This window comes from Trachurus trachurus, assembly GCF_905171665.1.
Source record: "Trachurus trachurus genome assembly, chromosome: 21".
Lineage (NCBI taxonomy): Eukaryota > Metazoa > Chordata > Actinopteri > Carangiformes > Carangidae > Trachurus > Trachurus trachurus.
The window spans coordinates 6431421-6443877 of NC_139899.1; the positions used below are offsets into that span (position 1 = coordinate 6431421).

The window sequence follows — 12457 nt, forward strand, 5'->3', positions numbered from 1 at the left end:
GACCCCCTAGCCTGCCTCCCTACACAGTGTCCTAATTATCCTGTCTCTATGCGTCTCTGTACAAGTAAACAATGAGCATCTGTTGTTATTTTCGTGTGTATTAGTATCGGATGTGGAGAGAATATGCATAAAGGGGTGTTAAGCTGGAGATATACATAGAAAACGTGTTGTGTAAATAAGGACAGTGAATAGCGTTTGCAAGAAAAGAAAAAAACCCGGCAGGGTGCAGAAGGACTGGCAGGCAGCGGAACGTCATGTCTCCGCCCACCTCATAAATATTCATGAGCTGAGCGCCCCTGCGTGCCCTTACGCGATGACGCAACGGCACAACTGCGGGTCCCGATTGCTGCAGCCGCTTGTCAGTGTGACGAAGATTGGCACTCAGGTAAGCTGTCACTCAAAATCGCTCTTTTTCCGTTCCCTATCAATCAAACAATCTGGGCCGCACGCAAAAATGCCCCAGGGCGAGGAACGCGGACCTAGGCAGTGCAGCGGAGTGTGCTTTTGGAAGGGAAACAGAAGCGGCAGAGCTCCGGGAAGAATAAAACAAACCTGTATACAAGGGTGGTGGTGGGGGGGTGGTAAAAAAAAATATGTCGGCGTTTTGGGGGCAGAGGAGGATTGTGGAAAAGCAAAGGGCGAGAGAGCTAGAAATGAGGCCCGTCAGTTGTATCGCTACCGCGGAGGGGAGGGGACGGCTAGGGCAGCTGTCCCCGCTTGATTGATTGACTGATGTGTGAAGGATTTGTGGATCAAACGGGCTATCCCGGTGTTCAGATAGTGCTTTTAAATAGCACTGCAGTCGAATTATTTTACACAGCTGACAAGAAATGCATATTCATTTACAATGTTAATTCAAAACGGTAAAGCGACGAATGCTGTCTTATTAGGGCAGACGGCTCGCATCGTATCATTCCGCAGCGGGGTCCTTTTTTGTACATGGCTAACCAGTTTAGCTTGGTGTTTTGGCAGTGATTTCCCCTTACTAAATATGGCGCTTTGCATTTTGGGTGCACGGTACCAGCACGAGAGACACTTTTAAGTTAACATGTAGCTACCTTGCTAATGTTAGCGGTAGCATAGCCAGACGCTCGCATATTTAGGCAATCCTCTTGATACCGATCGAGAGCTAACGCTAACGTGTCGGCGTTACAGACTGGCTATCAATATTATGGTAAAGAAAAGCAGACTTCACCGAGTCTCTTTATCTGTAAAAACACTGTCGTTACCCAAGTCTAAGGGTAGCAGGTTATATTAGCCCCAAATGTTCTTGAAAGTTTTTATTTCCCCTTGCCGCCACAAACGGTGTCAGACCTGCTAACGTTAAGCTAAATGCTCATGCTAAATTCATCGTGGTGGGTGTGTTAAAATCAGTTGCAGGACACCGTGAACATGCTCACCACAGTTACAACAACGCACCCAGAGTCTATAATTTCCCCTTTGTTGTAGCGTTACATGAGTGGTGTGGGTCGTAGAAGGGAATTAAAATATAGACGCTACATTAATACATATGTAAAAGCAGTCTCTTCATAAATGTTACTCGTTTATTTCCAGTCTTTAGAAGCCTTTGTGTTGCCCAGATGTACCGGCCGAACATTCAAGAGTTGAAGTTGCCACTTCATTTTGTTTACATTTTTTTTTCATTACTTTAATAGTTTTTTGAACATTAAATGGCATGGTTTTAATTCTTATCTACTATTTTAGGAGTTTATTGTTAATATTGATTATTGTAATATTAAATTAAGCATGCCTTCTGTCAGTCACACCGGCCCAGTTTACACTACTACAACTATGACATCAGTGTAACTGACATCATGGGTCATCTGAAATACCTGACATCATGCATTTATTAAAGCTTTTTGCCTTCACTTAAAAGTGGTCTAACTGAACCTATGTGCATGTGTAGGTTGGCCACCTGTCCCCACTCTCTATAATGCTCCAGTGTTTGCAGCATCTGCAGTGAACGTGATGGCAGCCCAGCTGGTTTCCATAGACAAGTATCCAAAGGGAGAGCAGCAGGTGGGTGAGAGAGAGAAATGGTTTGGGCCCTTGAGGCTGACACAACCTGCTCCACCTGGCTAAACTGTATCTTATTTTTTTATACATATATTTTAATTTTGCTTTGCTAAATACAATCAAACACATACGTCAAGCTGTAACTCACACTCTTTGTCCATAGATTCTGTTATTTTTAGTGGTGGCTTGTCAAACAAAAGGAACTGCACAATGATATTGCGTCAGTTTTAGTAATCTGTTGGTGACATCATGCTTGGCTTCTGCAAATAAATCACTATTATAATATATTAGTATACTATAGAATCAGTATTAGCCTATAGGCTGATGTAATATAATTCCCATTCATGTCAAGCATTTCTGTGTCTGTTCTCATGTAAGCCGCTTACAAAACATCTTTTTTCAAGGACCAAATTTGTGGGTGTCAGGAGCTGAGAATGACTTTTTTTTTTTTTTTTTTTTACACCCCAAGCAAGTGATTATTTTTAGCACTCAATCTCAGTCATTGTTGGTCATAGGCACATGGTTAAGGATGAGATGTATGCTCCTGAGAGGGGGGTCTGTGTAGCTGTCTGGCCCTGAGACTAAAGACATGGTTTAAGTGGAATGGTGACTTCACATCTTCTGGATTATATCCGATATTACAATTAAGTCATAACATTGTATAGGATAAGATGAACATTTAATTGTAACACATAATGAAAATGAATTGCATCTGTCCCCCTGATTTATAATACACTATGACACTTTTCAGTACAACCATAAGAATAAATCCAATTGAAAACTAGGTCACTCAACATTAATGCAGTTTTTTATTTATTCTTTTATGTTTTTTTCTGCCCAGTGACCGATACAGGACTGAAAATTCATGACACTTTATTATGTCTTTATGCCACCTTGGATCACATTGTAAACAAGTCTTCATACTTATTTAATTTGTACAACGCGTTTTCTGACATGTTTTAAGACCACGTCCTCATGACTCTATCATCTTGAAGTGAGGCTCTGTGTTCAGCTTTGCCCTCCAGTTACTCTTGGAGTTCACATGATGTTTTTATGTCCTTCATTCTCCGCCTTCTCTTCACCTCTTCTGATTCTTTCTGTCTCTTTATTGCTGTCTGTCCTCATTACTTTGTTTTGTCTTTTCCTGTAGATGCAAGGTGTGGTAAAGGTAGACAGCGACTCGGAGCAGAAGTTTACTGAGGGGACGTTGGAAGAGCCGCCCAGCCCCACACCAACCGAGCCGCAGACACCCATGGACGCCGACAAAGCCTCCATATATCGGTAGTCCTAATTCTGAGTGTGTGTTTTGTGAAAAGAGAGAACCAGATAGGCCTGACACTACTAAACGATACCTAGAAAAGCTCACATGATGTCCATGAAGGCCCCTCCCCTTTTGTTCATGTGACTTTCATATTGCCCTCTGGCATTTAAAATTCCAAAGCGTGTGTTAATAACTATTGCTATTTTTTGTGTGTGAACTAATAGATGTGTTTGTTGATTTTTGTATCCACTTAAAGTCTAAGCATGGCTGCAAGCAAGTCAGACACTCACAATACCCTCATTTATTGGATAATGACAGTGCCCTAGGCCGACTACTGTGCAGTCATTACTGTATCCTGTGTTCATGACAGATGAAGTGCAACCTATATGGTTTGTTTTCACTTCATTCTGAAAATGTAGGCTAATCATCTGATTTTATTAGTATATTTTATTAGTATAGCGAGCATAGTCTTATTAATTTGTCCTCTTTGTGTATGTGTGGTGTGGATTGTACCATTTTCAGGCATCCCTTGTTCCCTTTGCTGGCCCTGCTGTTTGAGAAGTGTGAGCAGTCCACACTGAGCTCTGACTGCATCACCTCGGCTAGCTTTGATGTGGACATCGAAAACTTTGTCCGCAATCAGGAGAAAGAGGGAAAACCCTTCTTCAGTGAAGACCTGGAACTTGACAACTTGGTAAGATGTCAGAGGCGGACCCTCTGAATTTACCATGTACATGTTTCCTCAGTCCACAAGACATTTTCCCTGAAGACTATAAAACAGGTTTGACAGCGAGCTACATATTTAAACAAACCTATTTCATCAAGGTAGGTAAAGGAAAATCGTTGCTTTTTTTTGTTAAGTCTTGTTGATACAAGCCAGAGTTCATTCTTACTTCCACTAACCAAGGTAACTTATGCAGTGGCAAGAAAAAGTATGTGAACCCTTTGGAATTTCTTAGTTTTCTATATTAATTGATCATTTAATGTGATCCGATCTACATCTAAGTCACAACTATAAACAAACACAATGTGCTTCACCTAATACCACACAAATAATTATCATATTTCATGTCCATACCCATTAAACATTCACAGTGCAGGTGGAAAAAGTAAGTGAACCCTTGGGTTTAATAACTGGTTGAAGCTCCTTTGGCAGCAACAACTTCAACCAGCTGAACGCTCAGGATGAACTCTGGACCATTGGTCCTGACAGAACTGCTTCAGCTCAGCCATGTTATTATAGGATGTCTGGTGTGAATGGCTCTCTGGAGGTCATTCCACAGCATCCCTGTTGGATTCAGGTCTGGTTCTGACTAGGCCGCTCCCAAAGGTGGATTTTCTTTTGTTGAAGCTACTCTAGATGATCCAGATAGTAGATTTACTTCAATGTTTAGGTTCATTGTCCTGCTGCATCACACAACTTCTACTGAGTTTCAGCTGGTGGAGCCACCCTGACATTATCCTGTAGGAAGCCTGGATAAACTCTGGAAGTCATTATGTCCTCGATGGTGGCAAACTGTCCAGGCCTAACTCTAACCCTGAGGCAGCAAAGCCCCAAGCCATGATGCTCCTCCACCGTACTCCACATTTGACATGATGTTTGTTTACATGCTGCTATGCAGAGCCATTTTACACCATACGTACAAAAAATACAAATAAATAAATAATACAAAAAATGTAATCTTAGTTTCATCAGTCCACAAGACATTTTCCCACTAGTGTTGTGGAGTGGCAAACGTAAGGCCTGCAATGGAAAGCAAAGCAATTAATGCAGAAAACTAGGAAATTCTGAAAGGTTCACATACTTTTTCTTGCCACTGACTGTATATTGCTGAACTAGTGTTCTCCGTAGCAGGATTACTGTCAAGCTTAACTTGAATTCATGTGCCAAAATAACCAAAAAATATTTACAGTCACAAAAATACTGAGAGCAATAATTAACAGCCATAATGGCCTTGGTCTCATCCCACTGGAATGAGACGAAACCAGAGCTAAATGCAAGCAACAGCACATCAGAGAGGTACAGCAATGTACAGCTTGAGAAAGGTGGTCAATTTCTCTTTTGTTGACTGCCATGAAATCTGTATGTTTTTGCCTCTGACCTCCAGATGGTGAAAGCCATCCAGGTGCTGCGGATCCACCTACTTGAGCTGGAGAAGGTGAGTGACCTGTGCAAGGACTTCTGTAGCCGCTACATCGCCTGCCTCAAGACTAAGATGAACAGTGAGACCCTGCTGAGTGGGGACCCAGGCAGCCCGTACTCCCCAGGACCAGGCCAGGTCCCGACCTTCTCACCCACCAAGATCCAGGTATGCACTGTAGATAGACTACTGTATATCCATCACCATTCACCTGGGTGCAGGAAACCACCAGCAACATAGTAGCTCTATCTGTTGTTGCCTGACACCAGTGTTTTGATTCCTCTGTGCTGGAGCCATATTGTTTTGAGGTTATCAATCTGTCCCATTCCTGACACAATATCTCAGTAACAACGCCTTGATTGCAATAATTCACGTTTGGCACAAATGTTCACGAGGCCTCAAGGATGACCTCAGGTGGATCATATTTTATATGACTCTGGATAAACAGGAATGCAATCTGAAACTAGTTTGAGTAGCAGAGACAAACAAGGGAATTCTAGTTTTGGAATAGATTTTCAGGCCTTGTGATGTTTTTTACTTTGAACCTGTAATGCAGTATTGAAGTTAAATCAGTGTGGTGTAAAATCACAGCATAACAGAGGTGTGTTGTGTTACTGAAGCCTTTTTTTCTGTTCTATCGTACAGAACCCCAGTTCTGTCTCGGGGACCATCAGTCCCCAAGGTCAGATTGTGGTGCCAGCGTCAGCGCTGCAGCAAGGGAATGTTACCGTGACAGCTGTTAACCCCACCCAGGTGGTAGCAGGGATGTCATCATGGCATACAACCCCTCCCTCAGGTACTGTACTGATGTGAATGCTGCTCAGATACCATCGTGTACCAGTGGGACACTTTGATCAGTGTGTGTGTGTGTGTGTGTTTCAGGTGGCACAGTGTACCAGCCTGTTACAGTCGTCACTCCTCAGGGCCAGGTGGTAACACAGGCTCTTTCTCCTGGGACAATTCGCGTCCAAAACAATCAGGTAACGTCTCTCTGAGGGTGATGGGTGGTTTGTGGTGTCAAGATTGGTTGCATGTTACAGGGGATGCACATGACCACTGCTGCAATATTTTATTGGATGTTTAATGGGGGTTTACAGAGAATTGAAAAAAAGTGTTTAATTTCAAAAACAAATGGCTGTCCTAAAACATTACTGTCAGCTTGTTAAACAAGTGACTTTAATAAGTTCTTATTGGCTTTTTACTAGAGTTAGAGTTGAAATATTAAAGCTGTAATAGCTAAGCTAAATATTCATCAATCTGTTCAACCTACAGAATATGATAACAGATATAGCGGTACCGCTGCTTCATCCCTCGCAATGCAGTTAGTAGTCAAACATATTACAGCGAAGCATCATCATCATCTCTACTTTAAATATTATGAAACAAATAGACTATAGCCTTGGGAGCTGTGGATTAGTGAGCTGTCCCATCCTGAGAGGGCTTGGAAGTGAACTAATCTCATCCTTCCAAACTGAACACATTCTCTAGTTCCCTCAGGTTTCAATTTCTGCTTGTGCTCCTAAAATTTTAAGTTAGGGGCCACTGTGCTCTTAGTAAAAAAAAGTTAGTCTGGAGCCCTGCAGTCAGACTGTCACAATGATGTATCAAATGTCAGAGGTTAAAAGTAGATGAGATTCTGGCACTGCAAGAGGGGAGACATTGATAGTTCCAACATGCTTTTAATTTATTGGGCAAAGAAAGTTATATTTAACGAAAGCGAAGAACGATTAGTTATTCACTGAAATATATAACCTACATTTATCAATTGTGGTTCTTACAAAAATGATATCTTATGAAATATACAAAATAATTTACCTTTACTACTTTTACAACCACATTATTTACCAACAACATAAAGTGAAACCTTGGCTCCATAGGCATAGGAATAGGCGTCCCGCCGCAGTCTGGTTTGGGCCCGCCATAGTGTCTCAGAAAAATGATTGTGGTGTTTAACAGCGTTTCACCATCTCTCCTCTCTGTCATGCCTATGAACCGAAAGCGAACCATTCGGTTTGGACGGTTTTCATAAACCGTTCCATCCCTCATCAATATGGAAAATATATTGTGATTTTTGTCATATCACCCAGCCTTACTTTTTGCTTTTTATTGCTCTCACAGTTAAGTTCAGTAACAGTTGTGCAGTGTGCAGTGAAGTGGAGTTTGAATGAAATAATGTATTGTTAGTGAGCCAGACTAATTGGAAAGGTCTAAATGAATGTCCCTCTGCTCAGCTCCAGCTGCAGTTTCACCAGGATTTGAATCTCTTTAATCACGATGACAGCTCAACCAAGAACAAGCGTGGCGTTCTACCCAAACACGCTACCAACGTCATGCGCTCATGGCTCTTCCAGCACATTGGGGTGAGTCTGTTCGCATCTGATTTTTCTGTACACTTAAAAACACTGCAAACACTGACGCTCCCTCTCCCTGCTCTCCTCTGCAGCACCCATATCCAACAGAGGATGAAAAGAAACAGATCGCTACTCAGACAAACCTGACACTTCTGCAGGTCAACAACTGGTGAGTCTTCTCTGGTGAGATGAGTGAGAGTCATGTCCAGCTGGGGCCACTTATTATATTGCTCTCCTTTCCAACCCTTGTGTGAATGAATGCTGTATAAATGTGTATAATGTGTATGACCTGTCATCTAAGATACACCTGCCATAAACTACACACTCCATGTGAAATGGTACAACTGGTACAACCACAGAACTGTGACGGAACTAAGAGTGGTTGTTTTGTCTCTTCAGGTTTATAAATGCACGGAGACGGATCCTGCAGCCCATGTTGGACGCCAGCTCCTCTGAGACGCCTAAAACCAAGAAGAAGACGCCTCAAAATCGGCCACTGCAGCGTTTCTGGCCCGACTCCATCGCAGCTGGTGGAGGAACCCAGCAGCATGTTACCATGCCAGACGGTACACAGCAATGTTCTCTATGTACAGTTTGTATTTAATGTTAAAGGGATAGTTCACTCAAAATTGAAATTTCATAACTCATTATCTACTCACCCTCATGTCGACTAAGGGCTGGGAGAAGTTTCAGAGTCCTCCGTGGCTTCTCTGAGTTACAGCGGGGCTCCGTGCAGCACTGCATGTCCATATGACGGATTTGGGCGGACCAGGAAGAGGAGCTTCCGCCGCAAACAAGCTTGAAATATAGACTTATTTCATTTTTTTCGGGACAATTTCGCATTTCGGGCTTCAATACAAGACGGACATTACATACGAGCAGCATGGAGGTATTTGGATGTTTTTTGGTGTGTCTTTTTGTTACGAAGACAGTTGGTATCCATTTGCAACCGTTATATGGACATGCACTGCTACGCCGAGACCCCCTGTAACTCAGAGAAGCCACGGAGGACTCTGAAACTTCTCCCAGCCCTTAGTCCACATGAGGGTGAGTAGATAATGAGTGCGATTTGAATTTTGGGTGAACTATCCTTTTAAGACATGGTTTGGTCATCTAATGAAAGAACAGGACTTCCAGTCTTCCTGCTGGTATTTGGATAATTCAGGCTGAGAGCTTACTGTCTTTTAATGATGTCACATTCTATCAACACATAGAGCACAACGTTTAAGTAACACAAAAAGGTGGACCACATCGGAAAAATACACCAATTCATTTGACACTACCACACTTTTATTAGGGTCCATGCAGCCTAAGCTGCCGGGACCCTAATGCTCTGTCCAGTATTCTTCTTCCGAGGAAATCCTACTTCCCATGCATGAAAACTCACCAAACTTTGCACAAAGGTCCAGTCCCATGATTCCCAGATTTGCTCAGCTGCAAATGTGGCACGGCAAGCATCTAAATCTTAAAACTTTGAAAATTCATAACAAAGCAACTGTACCTGCTACAGTTTTGCAACTTTCACCAAAACATAGCCCCAATTCTCCAGAAACATTTGTAAATGTAAACAATTAACCGAATCAAAGGTAGAGTCGGGAGGTCTGTTTGTTGCAGTTTGTAAACAAAACATTCAAACTGGGCCCCTCCTCTCAGGCTCAACTGACAGCAATTAGCAACTAGGACTAGTCAGGACTGCAAAGAAAAGGAAATACAGTCCGAGTGAAGCACTGGAGCGGCGGGGCGGTACCTGGCCATCACCGACAACGGGGGACTCGAGAATTATGCTGCAACGAGTAGGAGAGCTGTTGTGGTGAGCTGGGATGCGGGTGCTAGCGACCGATGCCATCCGCCACCACTAGCAGAAGTTAGCGTCGAGCTAGTGGGTGGTAGCACTCGCTAGCATCCAAGACAGCTTGCGGGCTAGCAGCCCTCCTACTTGTGCTGCACGGAGCTTCACCTGAGTTCTCTCATTGGCTGGAGAGAAAACATGACTCTCCACCCTTTACACAACAAAACAAAGCAAAAGACCAAAATAGGGCTGCCCTCAAATAGTACACCAAGCACTGGTCGACCAAAAAGGTTATTAGCCGTCCAAAATTTCATTGGTCGATTGGTTGCAGTAAAGAAAAAAAACATTTGGAGCCGTGTCTTGTCAAAATCAATATGACTGAACTGTATATGAAAGGCTATAGGGCTTTTAATTTGAAGGGCCAGATACAGGAAGTCGTGACACTCACTCGCTGTCTGTAATATTATTTTGTGTGAGATACTACGACGGTCACAAACGAGACTGTGGCGGGCCGCCAGAGTCTCGTTTGTGTGTATACGTGTGTGTTCGGACAGAGACTGAAAGGCGGTAGTGTTTTTTTCCTGGTTCAGCTGGTGCTGCACCTTGAGGACCCTGTGTGTCATACAGTAATTTGTTCCACTTTGTGGTGTTTTAGTCAGTCTTTTGCAATATGTTGATTGCACATGTTTATATAACAATGACGGTACTGCTGAGGAGAGATGTAATCTGAAACTTGTGATTGGACTTGGACAGCTGATTTGATCATTAAATCTGACAGTCTCACTTCAAAGGCAACTTTCAGGAGAAGCACCATGAAGCATCTCAGCTGTTAAAGCAGGAAATAATCAGTATCAAGGTTACGATATCAATACTCAGCGACTAATAAATATGTCTTTAGCTCAGCTAGAGAAATTGAACCTGTGAACTGTGTCCTGATTGTTAGGTACGATGGTGACGATGAACGTGGAGGGTCTGCAGAGCCTGACCTCAGACGGTGCCACGCTGGCGGTGCAGCAGGTGATGCTGGGAGGCCACAGCGAGGACGAGTCGGGGGACAGCATGGACGACGACGACGACGCAGACATGGCCGGGCTGGGCCTGGACAACAGCGACTCACTGCAGTAGAGGACTCGACCCTCACACTGATCTCCTCGTACACGCGGGACATGCAGAAATAGGTCTACACAATGCGTTTGCATTTCAAACACACAATGAGTCATAGTACAGATACACATTAGGTTTACATAGAGCACAAAGCAACAGGACGTGTCCTGCACTCTTCCAACCCTCCACCTGCTGAATGGCGGCTTGTACCGCAAATGTGTACATCAGGAGTTTCATTTAAGAAACCATTTTTTAATTATTTAGTTGATGTAGGCGAGTGCACTTTTTGTATATTTAAGCTCAAAAAGATTAAATCAAACAAACAGAAGAAAAATAGAAGTGTTAAAAACACCCAAAGCAAGTCTGTATGCTCCGTTACTAAATGTTGACTGATTACACATATTCTCTCTCTCGGCCCCTGGGCCTGTGGGCCCCTTCTCCTGCTCCCCGTCCCCGTCGATTCTCATTTTGGATGCCAACACTTTAAAGTTGTATGTGTAATGGTTTGTCTTCACTTTTTGCATGCTTGTGTTTTGAGTAGATGTGCGCACTCTTACGACTGACTCTATGGCTCTCACTCAGGCCCCTGTAAGCCCCCGAGGGCCGAGCAGGGCCCCGGTGAAGAGATGAGAGGGAAAAAAAGGAGAGATGCTTATTTTTATATACAAAAATATGAACTGAGTGTTTTTGTTTTGTTTGTGTTCTCCTGTTTTTTTTGTAAGGAATATTTATGTACAGATTGATAATTAAAGCTAGCGACCCTGTTTTCCAGGGGCTCTTTGAAGTTTTCTAAAAAACAGAAAAAGGAATTGAATGCTGATGAAAATTGCTATTTAAATTGGTTTTAAACTTACCATACTAACAAGGCCTTACTGTGTTCTTTTCTAAAGAATCCTTGCCAAGAAGCACAAAGGAGTCTGACCCTTGTAGAAATTGGTCAAATAGACACTAAACTGCAGAACCCGGTGGTTCTGTGAAGCATCGTTTGTCTGACACAGAGACTCAACCGAAGTGTCAGCGTTTGAATTGCAGCTCCAGTTTTAGCCACATTGTGTATACCATTATGTTACGTCTTTTACTTGTTCTACAGTGATAGTGTAGGCATCACTTTCTCAAATGCACAATCCAGAACACTATGCTACTCACACAATCAATAGAGTCTGTGATGGAGCCCCCCTGGGAGGACAATATCCACACTGAGACACGCGCTCCATCATCAACATGAAGCAGTGGACTTTTGCACGCACTAAACTTTTATTTATGTCGACAAACATGCTACTGCATGGAGACCGGAGCAGAGGAGCAGGTGGACCCCCTGCACCCTGCAGCCTCCGTTGGTCCCCCCCTGTCACTACATACACATAGTGAGTGATTTGACATCTCTTTATCATTTTGTTGATAAAACCGCACAAATTGGGGTGCCTCTTATTTGAATATCTGTAATATTGTACTGTACAACAGTTGTCTGTCAATAGTTGCAGTAATCTGGTTTATATCCCTCTTGTAAAGTTGAGACTTGAAATGGTTAATTTCCCACAGCCTGAGGATGAGACTGGGTGGGTCCTTGATGAGAGCTCGTTCCTCACTTGCAGCTGTTGCTTTTTATGACGCGCTGTTCACTTTTCTCTTGTCTGTTTTGCCTTAGAGCTTTCTATTTTGGAATAAATGATGCCTAACTCTCTGCTCTGCCTCTTCGCTCTGCCTCTTGACACCATTTGATTGGCTCCAAGGTTCTGTGGTCCTGCTGTGGTACAGTCCAAATGTGGTAACATCCAGAGTCCAGAGAAGTAACTGT

At 43.1% G+C, this 12457-nt stretch overlaps 1 protein-coding gene across 2 annotated transcripts; it reads left to right on the forward strand.

Moving 5' to 3' along the window:
* Positions 1-318: 318 nt before the first annotated feature.
* On the forward strand, positions 319-12312 carry pknox1.1 (pbx/knotted 1 homeobox 1.1). 2 transcript variants are annotated; one of them, XM_083997137.1, is made up of 11 exons: positions 319-385; positions 1907-2019; positions 3167-3297; positions 3800-3971; positions 5386-5586; positions 6064-6214; positions 6301-6398; positions 7650-7778; positions 7862-7938; positions 8169-8335; positions 10502-12312. In XM_083997137.1, the coding sequence occupies exons 2-11, from the start codon at positions 1969-1971 to the stop codon at positions 10681-10683; spliced, it is 1359 nt and encodes a 452-aa protein (XP_083853263.1). In that variant the 5' UTR covers positions 319-385; positions 1907-1968; the 3' UTR covers positions 10684-12312. The 2 variants fall into 2 exon arrangements, with proteins under 2 accessions (XP_083853263.1, XP_083853262.1); XM_083997136.1 differs by lacking the exon at positions 319-385 and adding an exon at positions 436-554.
* Positions 12313-12457: the final 145 nt, after the last annotated feature.

Coding starts and splice junctions, on each gene's coding strand:
- pknox1.1 (XM_083997136.1), top strand. CDS start 455: ATGCCCCAGGGCGAGGAACGCGGACCTAGGCAGTGCAGCGGAGTGTGC. Junction 7,779..7,861: donor GGCTCTTCCAGCACATTGGG/GTGAGTCTGTTC, acceptor TCTCCTCTGCAG/CACCCATATCCAACAGAGGA. Junction 7,939..8,168: donor CTTCTGCAGGTCAACAACTG/GTGAGTCTTCTC, acceptor TTGTCTCTTCAG/GTTTATAAATGCACGGAGAC.